Source organism: Rhinopithecus bieti, unplaced genomic scaffold (assembly GCF_001698545.2).
Source record: "Rhinopithecus bieti isolate Rb0 unplaced genomic scaffold, ASM169854v2 scaffold_63316, whole genome shotgun sequence".
Taxonomy (NCBI): Eukaryota; Metazoa; Chordata; class Mammalia; order Primates; family Cercopithecidae; genus Rhinopithecus; species Rhinopithecus bieti.
In genome coordinates this window covers 150,028-164,148 of record NW_016824497.1, presented here as the reverse complement: position 1 = coordinate 164,148, position 14,121 = coordinate 150,028, and the positions used below count along the sequence as shown (strand labels likewise).

At 45.6% G+C, this 14,121-nt stretch overlaps 1 protein-coding gene across 2 annotated transcripts in view; it reads left to right on the top strand.

Moving 5' to 3' along the window:
• Positions 1-485: 485 nt before the first annotated feature.
• ITGA6 (integrin subunit alpha 6) overlaps positions 486-14,121 on the top strand; it is a 79,268-nt gene continuing 65,632 nt past the window's right edge. For both annotated transcript variants that reach the window (XM_017862362.1, XM_017862363.1), the window contains exon 1: positions 486-896. In XM_017862362.1, the coding sequence (XP_017717851.1) occupies positions 715-896 (182 nt within the window). In that variant the 5' untranslated portion in view covers positions 486-714. The remainder of the gene's footprint in view (positions 897-14,121) is intronic.

Here is a 14,121-nt window from a genome sequence, read left to right as displayed (position 1 = left end):
TGTACATTATACAGCACGATCAAGCTGTGTGCTGTGATCATTTTTGAGGGTTAAGTCTTTGAGGACCCAGCAGTCTACACAGCTGTAGTCCCCAAGTGTTGGGCACGCCTTAAGCACTCCACAAACACCTGTAGAAATGAATGAATGACGTATGCATCTGCACGTGGGCCCACATCTGCAAGAACAGGCTGCTCAGGCAATAAGGCCCGGTGCATCACCTGCACTTTTCTTTATAACGGGTAGTAAAGTCTCCGTCTCTCTGCGCTGCTCGGCAACCACAATTCTCTCCACAGGGGGCGGCGGAGTGGGGCTGCTTCGCTGCGAGCTCGCCTCCGGGTCTCCCACATCGTGGCTTCCGGGCAGGTAGCCGGCGGCGGGAGAGGCGAGAGCCGGCGGGTAAGGTGCGGGCGGTGCGCCGGGCCGCCGGCGCGCAAGGAGGGGCGAGAGGGTGGGGAGGGGCGGGGCCGGCGTCCTCGTCACTTGATAAAACGCCTGTGAGTCTCCAGAGAACAACGGGCTCATTCAGCGGTCGCGAGCTGCCCGCGAGGGGGAGCGGCCGGACGGAGAGTGCGACCCGTCCCGGGGGTGGGGCTGGGCGCAGCGGCAAGAGGAGGCGAAGGTGGCCGCGACGGTAGCAGCGCGGCAGCCTCGGACTCAGTTCGGAGCGCAGGGCGGTCGCTGCAGGTCCCCGCTCCCCTCCCCGTGCGTCCGCCCATGGCCGCCGCGGGGCAGCTGTGCCTGCTCTACCTGTCGGCCGGGCTCCTGCCCCGGCTCGGCTCAGCCTTCAACTTGGACGCTGAGGAGGACAACGTGATCCGGAAATATGGGGACCCCGGGAGCCTCTTCGGCTTCTCGCTGGCCATGCACTGGCAACTGCAGCCCGAGGACAAGCGGCTGTGAGTTCCCCGACCCTTCCCACCCCCACCGGCGCGCCGGCCTGCGCGCGAGGAGAGGCGAGGGCGCGCCCTGTTCCCGCCGGCCCTGGGGAGGAGTTGGCCCGTGGGTCGCGCCCGGGCGGGCGGAGGCGCACCCAGCGCTCAGCGCGCTCCGCTCCCCGCCCTGACCCGCTTCGCGCGGCGCCTCCCCCCATTCAGCTCGGGAAGGAGGAGCACCCGAGGGCTAGGCTGGGCCCCGGGAGAGTTTACTTTTTTTTCCTGTTTTAAACAAAGTGCTTTCCGCCCGTCCTTCCCTGCGGGCATGTTTGCTGAGACCCCGGCAGGTGGCACGCTTTGCTGAGCTTCACGTGTGTGTTTGGGGCGGGGGTGGGGTGCGGGGTCACCGCAGCTCTGCTGTGGGTTTGCAGGGAGCGTAGTTCCAGGATGGTTCAGGCCTTTCCCAAACTCACTATGCACCCCATCTCCCTCGCAGACTCGCGCGCGCCGCACAAGTTGGAAAGCCACTTTCCATGTGTCCTGCATGACTTTCCCAGCAAGGCGGGGGCGCTCCTTAGGATATACTCTTACGCGCCTGAAAAAAAAAAAAAAAAAAAAAAAAATTAACCAAGCACCTGTTCTCTGAGCTAGATCAGCTGAGAAAACAAGTCTGAGTGATGTGCCCAGCCCCCAAAGTACTCGGCCGCAACCGAGACCCGCTCGGCTCCTGCGCTGGGCGGGCACAGCCAAGGGGTTAAAGCAAAATGTCCGATCTGAGCCTGGGCTTTGCAAACAAGGTTTGAAAGGGACAACCCCCGACCGTAGCGGTAAACCTCCCAGGAGAAAGTGGAGACCGGCACTACGGGCCTCTCCTTTTATTTCTTAAACAGTGTGTGGTTCCCACATGATCGAGCTATTTAAGCCGGAGAGGGTATTTTGGCGCTTAGTCGCCTTAATCGCTATGGGGCTGCATTCTTGATCTGTGCTACTGAAAAATAGGCTCTAGCAACAAAAGGTCTCCCCTCCCCACCCAGACCTTGAGTTGAACCAGGACCTTCCAGGACCAACAGACCGGAGAAAGCAAAGCGCAGCCACAGTGAAGAGATTTTGTGTTTAGGAGAGGCGAATGAGATTTTAGAACTGGAGGAAACCTCTTGATTTCAGCGGTTAACAACTTTGGAATTCGTGAATGTTGCAGCCCCTGAATTTTAGTCAGTTGTTTTTTTCTGATAACACCTGCTAGGTGAAGCACAGAAATTAGCTGGGGGTGGGGAGGCTCTAGGAGGGTGGTCTGAGGCTGTATGCCTGGCCAGCTGCTTATACTCTGCTTTCTCTCAGAAATAATTGTTGTTAAGCTGTAAATCTGAAATGAAAGGTTCCTGTTAACTCAGATAATGGATGACGTTTATTGTCTCGGAATACTTGGTGTGTAGAATTTGAGCTTGTCAGTGCAGAAATGATTGTGGGCCAGCAGAGGGAATTCATTCTCCTGGGCATTCTCTCTCTGCACCGGAGGCCCACTGAAACCGGTGGCTTCCTTGAAATACTTGTTCAAGCAAAAAGTGTGAAGGAAACGTACTGGGACAAGAAATATCCTGGCAGTGGAGATTTGCAAAACGTGACTTTGCCAGGAATCTGTGTCGTGAAGGTTAGCAGCATGCTTGCTAAAACTTGTTACTGCTGCTGGGCTTCTCTGGTATTAGAGCTGAGGCAACTCCTCCGGAGGTAAGGATAAGCCTGCAGTGGGGTCTGATGCCTTCTAGAAATGCTCTTCTTAGCAGCTGACAGAGGGGAGAGGCCCCGTATAAGGAAGACTGTGTTTCCTGGAGTCCAAAGGCAGTGTCCACGCTTTAAAGAGGCTGTGGTTTATGTCATGTGCTGCCCACCCCCATGCTTTTGTAAAGTGTTCCAGCTTCAGGAGTAGCATTGGTCTTCCTAGGAGAACCAGCACACACAGGCCATAGCACAGGTCAGTTGTCGCCTTTGACAGTCAAGAATGTGGGTGTAAATGGCCAAGCCAGTAAGATTGAGAAAACTTCTGGACCAGCTTCCTAAATTCTGTGGAAAAACTCAGTGGGGGTCTTTCAGGGACCTGCTGGGAGAGAGACCTAAGCTGAGATTCCTTCTTGGCCTTTTATTAGCAGCTGTTAATTTACTTTGAGCTTTAATTTCTTTATCTGTAAAATGGAGATATTACTGCTTACTGGGGTTATTATGAGGATTAAGAGATAATATGCAAAGTGCTTAATGCCTGCCTGGCATGGGTACTTGCTAAATGGTAGCTGTTAATGATCATTTAAAAAGCAGTAATTGTGTACTTACTGTGTGTCAGGTACCTTACAAGGTGTCTTAAACATTCTGTGATTGTAAGATTGCCTCGGAGTAAAGCCAAAGGTTATTGTTTTGCGGTAATGATATTTTAAACTCAGTCATGTTTACGAAACCCATGTTCAAAGCAACTTAACTTTAATAGGTCTTAATTAGACTTATAACAAAAGTGAGTTTAATGAACAGGGGACTTTGAGGAAGGAGAAGTAAAATATCAGAGTTGCATGGGACTGTCAGATAAATGCACTATCATAGAAGACCTATCATAAATTTTTGTAGTTTAAATTTTCTATAGTGCCTTTATTCAGTCACATTTTAAACTCTAGTTATGACTTTATGACAGAATAATATTGTGTCAGAGAGCCTCAGAACATGTCGGGTGTTCCTAAAGCTCTGGAGACTGTAAAATTGAAGTAGATACCATAAAACTTCATCCAGGTTTTCAGGCTCTATATTAAAGAAGTTTCAGACTCCAAAAGATTACTCAATGGTCAGCCGAGTTGGTCCGCTGAGTGACTGAGGTCAGGGGCTGAGCACCTTGGACTCTTTAATTTCTCTTAGGTAGTTAAGATTGAATCATCTCCAGAGGTGGAAGGTATATGATGATGACAGTGGGTATATCCAGCCTATGAATCATCACTCTTAGCTCTTCTGGGAAGAGATGGAACTATATATGACCACAGGAAAGAACCTAGAAGAAGGAGATCTATAAGAGAGAGTTTCATGAAGTCATTTTGGATTTCTGCCAACCGTCATTTTCTTTATGGGGTCTCTCTGTCTGATCACCACCGTCTTCCAGAAATGCTCCAGGCCCGCTGTCTCTTCTGTTCTGACCCTTACTAGGTTTGTTCTTGACTTTCCTCAGACTTGTCATGTTCCATCTCTTAAAATCATGTTTTCTGAACTAGAGATTATCTAGTCCAACTGCCTCTCTTTACAGATGAAGAAACCGAAGCTGAAAGTTCAGCTTGAGCAGAATCTCAACAGAATGTGGATTTGAATTTGATGTCTCTGACCGGTGCTCTTACCATCTTTAAATGGAAAAGCCAGATATGTTCTTCAGACCTGGAGAAATCGGCAAGCGTCTGAATTTTGGAAGTGTACTATATTGTGTTGATTTATCAAATTGCTTTCCTATATGCATAGGTCAGGTCTATTTAAATATTGGTGCCTGGACTCTTACTATTGATGCTATTCCAGCTGGCCTTGGAACAAGTTCTGGGTCCGTCCTTTTTTGCCTGCCCCCGCCCCATTCCCTTCAGAAAAAGCCCAGTGAAATGTGAGTTGTATTCAGAATCAGAGTTGTATTCAGGATGTGTACCTAAGCACTTGCTTCCTTGCATTTATTCACTCGGAGTGCCATGTGGCCCAGGGCCATCTTCCAGGGATTGCTGGGTCACCTTGAATGCTAAGAGTAGAGAAAAAGCCAAAATGGGCAGCGAGACTTACAGGAAGTCTTAGGACTCTGCAAGAAAGCAGAAATAGGCAAGTTTAATTTTAACACAGGCTGGTGTGAGACCAAGTAATGACAGGGTTGGGGAAAAAAAGGGTCAACATATTTATATGGTATAAATTGTTGAGGAAGTCAGGTTAAATGCTCATATAAAAGGATTCCTTTATTATAAAGAAGCGGTTATTCTGTGTTCTCAGTTATATAGACTCTTTTAGCGTAACAATATATTGAGATTTAATTTAAGCTTTAATAACCAAATAGTACCAGAATTGTGGCGCATGCTTCCCTGAAGACCTCGGCTCACCATATTACTGTGGACAGTGAGGCCAGTGAATTATTTGGTATTTTCAAGAGGGACAGTGAGACAAAACAGAAAATACTGTTGTAGGCTTAGATGACAGCGTCAGTTGTGCCTGAAACACTGATTTAGTGCTGAATTTGGCCCATTTAAGAATATAATCATAGCTTAAGAATCAGTTTAAAATTTCCCCATTCTACACTAAAGCAATGTCTTAACTCCTTTGGATATCTGTAGCATGTTGTGTCTGACAATTCTGATGGTTTGTGCTTAACTGTTGTCCACTATCTTTACGAGATGATCTAATCTCTCCCAACTGGATTATAGGTTGTGTGAGGGCAGGGGTCTTACATTCATTTCGTTGCCTGCTAGCACCTAGCATATGCCTTGCAAATACAATAGAGTCTGATATTATACACTCAATTTAACCTGTGAAATCAACTCTTTCTGCTGAGGGTGGAGAGGGAGAAATCCCTTTCTCTAACCCTTCGCCCTTCCTTGCTCAGGCCTTGGTATCTTCTGCCTCCGAGGAAACGGAAGCTATAAGCTTAGCAAAGAAACGCACAATAAGTTAATTCTTGGTTTTTGATTTTTCAAAGGCGGGGGTTCCAGCTAAGGGATTTTCATGAGTGATTTTAAGTTACACTTGGCTTTTGCCCTAAAGGCAGACTTTAGAACCTAACCCCAGAAATACAGGCTGACCTACACTGCAGTGGTTATTCAGGACTTGCTGAGGTGGTTGGTTGTTATGAGGCTGGATAGAGAAGGATGGCTGTGGAATAGAGATCCTTCTGAGAGCAACTTGACGGGAGTGTGGGAGTCAAATGGAAGTGTGCAGTACATGTATGAAGTTGCTTGTGAATTGTTAGCGGTAGGTTTATTTCTTCCAGGATAGTAAGGGAATCTTGGATATATTTAACTCCTTTGGTAGGATGGTGGGAAGGCTGCTTACCTACTCCAGGGGTGAGCCTAGGAGCCATAGTGTGGGATCTGGGAATCTGTGTAGCACCCCCGCTGGCTCCTGGGAGGATGATGGTAAAGATTAAGTACTGCAGCAGTGGGAAGTGGATGTAGTCTCAGCCCCCAGTGCCCATCTTCCTTTTCTGGGCTTGGGTACAACTCAGGAATCAAATAACTTTATATCTGGAAGGAAGCTTAGGGGTTCTGAAACCTGGCTGGTCTTCAGGGTAATTACTTGGGCAACGTTTTATAAAAGTGTGATTCTCAGCCTAGCCCAGATCTATTACGTCAGTTTCCATAAGTGTGCTCCAAGAATCTGTTCTTAAAGTCTTCTTCGTTTGAGTCAGACTAGCTTTTCTCCTTTACACAGAAGGCAGAGTGTAAAGTAGTGACTAAGAGCAGAGCCTAGAGCCAGGTGGGATCAAACCCTTTTCTGCCATTGACTAGCTATGACTTTGTGCAGGATTCCTAACCTTCCTAGGCCTTCCTGCCTTCAGCTGTGAAGCTAGGATCCTCGCACATTAGAGTAGTCCTGGTCCAGAGTGAGCACTTCGTGTTTGTTAAATAGATGAGGAAACCAAGACTGTAAGAGGTGCAGTGGCCGTGGCATGTTGGGCAAACTTGGTCTTCAGTCTGCATCTTCCCTGCTTCCCGGTCTGTGTTGTGTGTGTGCTTTCTCCTTTTACGTTTGGTTTTCATCACGTTTAAGTGTACATTCTCCCTTTCTTCCATTCCATTCTCCAGTTGGGAAGTGTGTCTCAGAAGAGCCGTGCCTTCTGCTTAGCAGCCCTTCGTAGCCACTAAGCCATAGATAAATCCCAGTGAGGTCTCAGTGTTCAGAGATGAGTGGACAGATGGGCGCACAGACATGGCGGGGCGTGACTGCGGGCTGGATACCCAAGGAGGGTGGGTGGTGCAGTTACAGGATGGGCTTACTGCTAAGGAATACCACCTGTCTGGTTTCCAGGCCTTCTTAGACCTCTGTGACCTTGAAAGCACCCCCACATCTCCATCCCTAGGAGGCTGGATAACTTGCACAACACCCAGGGCAGGTTTGAAGACGATTTATTTTTCTTAGTTTTTTGCTTGGCACTAATGTTTACTAGGAAGGAGCTTGTGGATTATTGATGACAAGACTGCCTAAGGTTGGAAAGTATGTGGGCAAAGTATGGAAGTAGTGTTTCCCTCGCAGGTTTGTTTGTTAAACTGGCATTTAGGTTTACAAACACTGATCTCTTGGAACTAAGTTAAAAGGCTAATTGTTAATTAGCCCTGAACTGGGCCAGGTAGATGGGCCTCTCACCAGCGTGGGTCCCTGTCAACCTAATAACAGGGCTTGATAACCACCATCAAATCTGCTGTCTGGCTTTTCCATTTAGATAAACAAAGCAAGATGATCTCAAACCAGCGTACCGATTCCGAGATTGGCATGTTTGTAGAAGACTGTTTACAGGCCACAGTGTGGCAGCAGACCCTCCCAGTTCAGCCCCATGCCAGATTCCAACGTTGGATCCCACTATCGCTCCATCTCATCCTAAATTGGCAAAAAGTCTGTTTAGAAAACTAAGTCTCTCAAACCAATTAAATGGTAAAGACGACTGTTCTGAATTAGGGGAATGGGAGGAAGTACCACTAAACGCAAGTACAAAGGGCAAAAACTTGTGACATGGAGCCATGGGTATCTGCTTGCATGTTTATTTGCCAACTGGCTAGTATATTTTGCATGTCATGCAATCTGAAACTTACTTTTTTGAAAAGCCATTTCAGATATAGTATAAGAAAAGCCTTTGAGAGAAATATGCTTTCTAAGCCTGGGAGTATAGAAATAAAAATAAGCTTTGCAATAATTTGAAAGGGGCACACTGGTTAGTGATTTCTTGAAGAGTAAGGAAGCACTGGGTAATGCCTCTTTACCCAAGAGCTGTGTTTGCTTTGCTCGATGATATCAATGTCACTGTGGTTTCTTCATTTTGAAAAGGACGTTCATTTGTACTGAGGTTGTTTTAAGTGTGTGTTTGAGAGAGAGAGAGAGTTGCAAATGATAATAAACATTTCAGACCCAGAGGGTAGAATATCACCGAACCTAAGCTTTCCTGAGCCAAATACCTCCTTTGTCCTTGCAGAATCTGGAGCCCTTCTCTTCCGGATATGCTGCCATTATGATAAAGTATTGTGATGTAAAGTTAACAAGAGGATCCTTATCCAAGTGAATCATAGCCAAGGGGTGGAATGGTTGGCCTCTGGTATGGATGCCCCATTCAGCAGCACTGAGAGTTTGGAGTTGTTCTGTTCTCCTTCCTCCTTACTGAAGGTAGTAAGAAATCCTCCCTAGGCCCCATTCCCCTGATATATCTTGTTGGGTGATGGCCTCTTACTGGCAGTGTGATTATGTATGTCCCTTTAGAACAAAGGTATCGAAACAATAAAAGTTGTGAAATGGAAATGTTTAGAATTCTACAAGGCTCCAGAGAGATTAGAGATAGGTAGGAAAAAGGCCATTGTTTTCCAATCAAAGGTGCTGAAAACCTGTTGATTGGACCTAAGGAATCCAGCTTTGCTGTGACACAAAACCCGAGTTTTCTTTCTTTCTTCTTTTTTTCTTTTTTTTTTTGAAACAGAGTCTCATTCTGTTTGCCCAAGCTGGAGTGTAGTGATGCGATTTCACTTCTCTGCAGCCTTGACCTTCTTGGGCTTAGACAGTCCTCCTGCCTCTGCCTATGAGTAGCTGGGACTACAAGTGTGCAGCACCACACCCAGCTAATGTTTTTTGTGTTTTTAGTAGAGTCAGAATGTCACCATGTTGGCCAGGCTGGTCTTGAACTCCTGGACTGTGGCAATCAGCCCGGCTTGGCCTCCCAAAGTGTTGGGATTACAAGCGTGAGCCACCGTGCCCAGCCCCAAGAGTTTTCAAAAAAGGAAGAGTTCCAAGAGGCTCAGAAGTGATCAGGTGGACATGCAGAGACATAATTCCAGGAAAGGGATATTATTAATATTTGCCAGTGAGGCCTCGTTACTGCTGTTGAGACTAGGCCCAGGTGCTGACTTAAGACGATACTTTGAAAAAGTTGAGAGGCTTAAAGACCTGGGTGATGAATGAAGAAGACTTCCGTGAATTTACAAGTGCAAAGAGAGATGGGTCTGGGCACTGCTGGGCCTTTTAGAGGCGCAAGGACAGTAGCCTTGGGGAAGGCTGAAGGAGACACCTATTGAATTAGATGGCACCAAGACTGAGGGAGGTCTTTTGGGAATCCCAGACTAGAGAAGTATTTTAATGCCAAGAACATGGGAAAGCCATTTCAGATACTGTATCAGATAAGCCAGCTTAGAAAGAAAAGTACCTTCTAAGGCTTGCCCTCTATTTAGAAAGGGCTGCTACAGAGGTTAACTGAGAAGGGGTTGTAGGAATGTGGAGAGGCATTGTGAGGACCCTCATTCAGGTTGATCTGGGAGGTAAGGTCTGAGAGACAATGATCCCTCTCTCCAAGCTTAGCAGCCATGCCAGAAGCCACCTGAGAAGGTTTTTCAATATCGTAGAATATGTAAGCTCTGTGAGCTCATTTATTTCTCTGTGTGTGTGTACATGTTGATTTATACTTGTTTTCTGTTTTAACCCAAAGAAATAGGGATTTTTGTCTTTATTTGACCATCAGGAGAATGTGCTCTAGACCTGTCAGAGAAACCATGGCCAGCTTTTTGGGGTTTTCCTATAGAAATTGTTCATTCGACAGATATTCACTGAATATTTACTATGTATTTGGCATGGTTCTAGTGCTGGGGCTACAGCAGGAAACAAAATAGACAACATCCCTGCCTATGTTCTGACTGGGGAGACAAACCATAGACAAAAAGTGTGTTATGTTAGATAGTAATAATTAATGCAGAAGTGTTAATGCAAGGGAGGGGAGAATGGTTGGTGTGATCTGCAAAAATAAAGTGGAGAGAGGGAACAGGGAGGTACAGATGGGGAGGGAAGTAGTCGGCAATAGGGCCACCTGGGAAGACTTTACTGAGAAGGTGAAGCTGCATTCCTGGCAGAGAGAATGGCAAACACAAAGGCCCTAAGGCAGAAGCATGTTCAGGCAAAGCAGCAAGCCTCCTTGGAGGCAGATTGTATAGGGCGTTATGGATCATCGAATGACTGGCTTTTACTCATGAATGAGATGGGGAGGAGCATTGGAAGGTTCTGAGAAGAGTGACCTCACCTGGATTTTACATGGATTTCTCTGGCCTGCTGCCTTGAGGGTAGACTGTATGAGGACAAGGATAGAAGTAATGATACTAACTAGGAGGCTCCTGTAATAAACAGATGGTGCTTTGGACCAATGTGGCAGCAATGAAGATAGTAAAAAGTTCTTGGATTCTGGGTATGTCTTGAAAGTAGAATCAACAGGATTTCCTGTGGACTAGATATCAGTTGGGACAGACAGAGTAGAGAAGAATGTGTCCAAAGTTTTTGACCTGAGCAGCTGGAAGGATGGAGTTCTATTATGGTTTGGGGAGAAATGTGAGAGGAATAGATTTTGGGGGCGGGGCAGGAGTATGGTTTTAGATGTGTCAGGTTTGTAGTGTCTAGACAACCAAGTGAGTTATTTAGGCAGTTGAGTAAGCAGCTGAGTCAATTTTAAAAATTGAATTTAAAAGCCTGAAATTCAATTGGAAAGGTTTGATGGGTGATGCAAGTAGAGGAGCCTCTAGGTTGTGTTTAGAGTGATGAACTGATGAGGGCACCAAGGACGGGGACAGAGGCCTGAGCCCTATGGTGTTCCTACACGTGGAGGTTAGGGAGAGCCCTGGAGACTGACACCTATGGCAGGAGGAGAAGGAGGGAGTATGTGGTCCTGGAAGCCACATGATGGTGTTTCAGAAAGGAAGTAAAAGATCATTTATATCAAATGACACTGAGATTTGATCATGAGATTGGCAGTGTAGAAGCCACTGGCGACCTTGTGAGAGCACTGATGAGGGGGAGTGGGAGCAATGCCTAATTGGAGTGGGTTTGTGAGAGAACAGGAGAGAAGGAATTGGAGACCATAGGAACTCTTGAGGGGTTTTGCTGTAGAGGGGAGCAGAGCCATGGGGACTGGAAGGAGAAACAGTGGGTTTTTGTTTTGTTTTGTTTAACATGGGAGAAGATTATAGTGAGCTGGTTTGATGAAGATGATTCAGTCAAAAAGGAAAAGTTAATGCAAGAGAGGGGAGAACTGTTGGTGTGACCTCACCAAACAAGTAGGTGAGAGAGAACGTACCATGGGGGAGCTGGCCTGATGACTGGGGCAAGGGTAGCTCATCACAGTCATGAGGAAGAAAGGCCAGATAAGGGGCACCGATGCAGGTAGGTGGCTAGTTGTCCTGGTGGAAGGGCACGAGGTTTTTCCATTGCTTCTAATTTCTCAGTGAATAATAAGTCATTAGCTCTAAGTTACTCGGTAGTTGTGTAAAAGTTTGCCTCATTAGGAGTAAGAACTTCACTGAGGCAGATGGATGTGGGTTTGAATCCCAGCTCCTTTACATTCTATGGATTTTGATGTTGGACAAATTACTTGTCTTCATTGGTCAAATGGGGGTACTAATAGCACCTACCTCAAAGCGTTGTGAATATTAAAGGTGAGGATAAAGCACTTAGCAGGGTGCCTGGCACATCCAATCAACATCAACCTTTACTGTTATGGGTCTCTTAAAGTAAAATATGAACGTAATTCCCTCACACTGGGGAGTTTTTGTAGCTTTCTTATCTTTTCAGTCCGGTGGACAGCAGAGGTTACCCTTTGGGGGCCAGGTCCAAGGTTAACTTTCCCTATGGAAGACTGCAACTGGAGGGCAATCCACAGGCCGCCGTGAAGTATACATTATCTTGATGAAGACAGGAAGGGGAAATACGGGACTTGGCAGAAGAAAGAGAAGATGGCAACATGTTAAAACTCTTTGGCAATCTGCAGACCTTTGTGCTGTATTTGAGCTACAGAGAGCCACGACTTTTTATTTTGAGTTCTTACAAGGCTCATTTTAGGTGTGGAGAGAGCGCTTCCCATGTGGGTCTGCAGGTCCAGAATTGGGTAGTGCCTTGGATGGCACAGTATTGGTGTATCCTGCAGCCTGAGTGGACAGGAGGGGGTTGATACGGGGTGCCTGTAGGACAGGGTGGAAGCCAGCTCTGGGAACACAGCAGGAGAGCCAAGGCTGTGCTTCCTATTCCTCCTGGCCTGGTTGATTTGTCTTTGTAATCCTAGTCAATGTATCCAGCATCTCACTGCATATATTGAATAAAAAATGACACATGGCCTTCTTGAATTTTCAGGAGTGTAGAAAATGAGGTTAAATCAGCACTTTGGGTTTTAAAATATTGTCCTTTTTCAATTTCTTCTTTCAAGATGATTGGTATAGACCTTGAGGGAAATCTGAGTCCAGAAGGAAATAGAGACTATCTTTGGAATTTGCAAAAGTGTGAGTCATCAGGACTTGGGCATCCATTCCCCTGGTGTGCTGCAAATCAGATATAAAACATCTTCCTGAGGTGGCATGGTGATGGTATGAAAGCTTCATTATAGTACAGAATGAAGTGTGTGCCTATATAAAACACGTCTTTGAAGACATTGCAAGCTTTTGGTGGTTGCTTTGCAGTATGCCTCTATTTATGTTCACCTGCCTCCATCATACAGTGCTTTTGTGAAAATGGCAGGGAAGCACTGACCAGCTCAACCTTTTCTCTATAGGAAGAAGACTGAGACCCAGAAAAGTCAAGTGACAGCTAGTCGGTGGCAATGTGGGCCCTGAACTCTAGCTCCCAGTGCTCAGTCCACCTGATGGTATGCCATACACATCTTCCATTTGGTGAAATAGCCCATTCTTGGAGTTAAACTTGTGCCACATAAATCTTGCCCTTGATAGAACAGTATCTTGGGTTTTTAAATGTCCCCTGTATCGTGGGCTGGGAGAGGTAGCAAATACAGCCACTGTCACCCTTTCCCCTACTTACTAGGGCACTCTAAATGACCATAAAACATGTTTTCAGTGGAGTCTCGGAATTCTTCAGGTCAACGTTGGTCAGCCTTCACTGTTGTGTGGGTATTTGCAAATAAGACAGCACCTGTTTGCCCTCTTGGCCTTGCTAAATCTTGTGCATATGGAAGGCACCCTATAAATGTCTGCCTGATGGATATGATTCCTGTTGGTTTGTGAGCTTCCTGAGAACAAGACTGACGTCTTGTTCATTTTTGGTTCAAATCTAATACATAGAAATGGACATTCAGTAGGTATTCGTTGAGCTCTTTGATTCCCCAAATACATTAAAGGCTTTTAGAGAATAGGAACCAGGGTAACCATTTCTTTAGAATGATCTTTTACACGCTGGTACTTTGAAAACAAAAAATTGTGGTAAAATATACATGACAAAATTTATTTTAACCATTTTAAAGTGTATGATTCAGTACTGTTAAGTATATTCACATCATTTCTTGCCTGGAAATGATGTTGTTTCATATTATGAGGCCATAAAGTATTGATAAGCTAAGCAAACTTTAACTCAATATATGATTGTGCTGAATCATATATCATTTAATACTATATTCTAATGTGTATTAGTGGCAATGAAATTAAAAGTTTAACATATTTATGGTACAAGTTGAAATTTAGTCTCACAGCTTATTATGTGTTTTTCCAATCTGGTTAAGGACTGCTATGAGTTGAATTCAGCAGTTGTATACCTGGCACCAGCAGCCTTTGAAAAACCAAGTAATTTAAGTTTTTAATTGAGTAACAGAAAATTGCAACTGATAAAATGCCTGGCTATATTAGCTTATTTGTCATTTATATGTTGTTAGTACTCCTTAACTCTTGGTAGCTTTAAGATGAAACCAAGAGTGGTTTTAGTTGCATTCTGTGTTTCGATTGAAGCTGAGGCTTGATTTGTGGCTTGAAGTTTGAAAGGAAGTGCCTGTTTGTTCAGGGAACACCAATTGGACTAACAGCTGTCCTTTGTAGGAAGGTCATCTTTAGCTTGTCTTGCAAATACTTTCCTTGTTCATTAATTCCTGCTCCCCACCCTGCTTCCTTTAGAGCCATGTTAATCTGTTACCTGGGAGGAGCTCTAGATCCTTGAGTTTATAATGACTAATTTCTCTGTTGCTCTCATCCTGTTGAGTTTAATAGGCTGTCTTTTTTCTTACTGATGTTTTCATGATGAGATTTCTAATAAGCTATTTGGGAGCCATCAG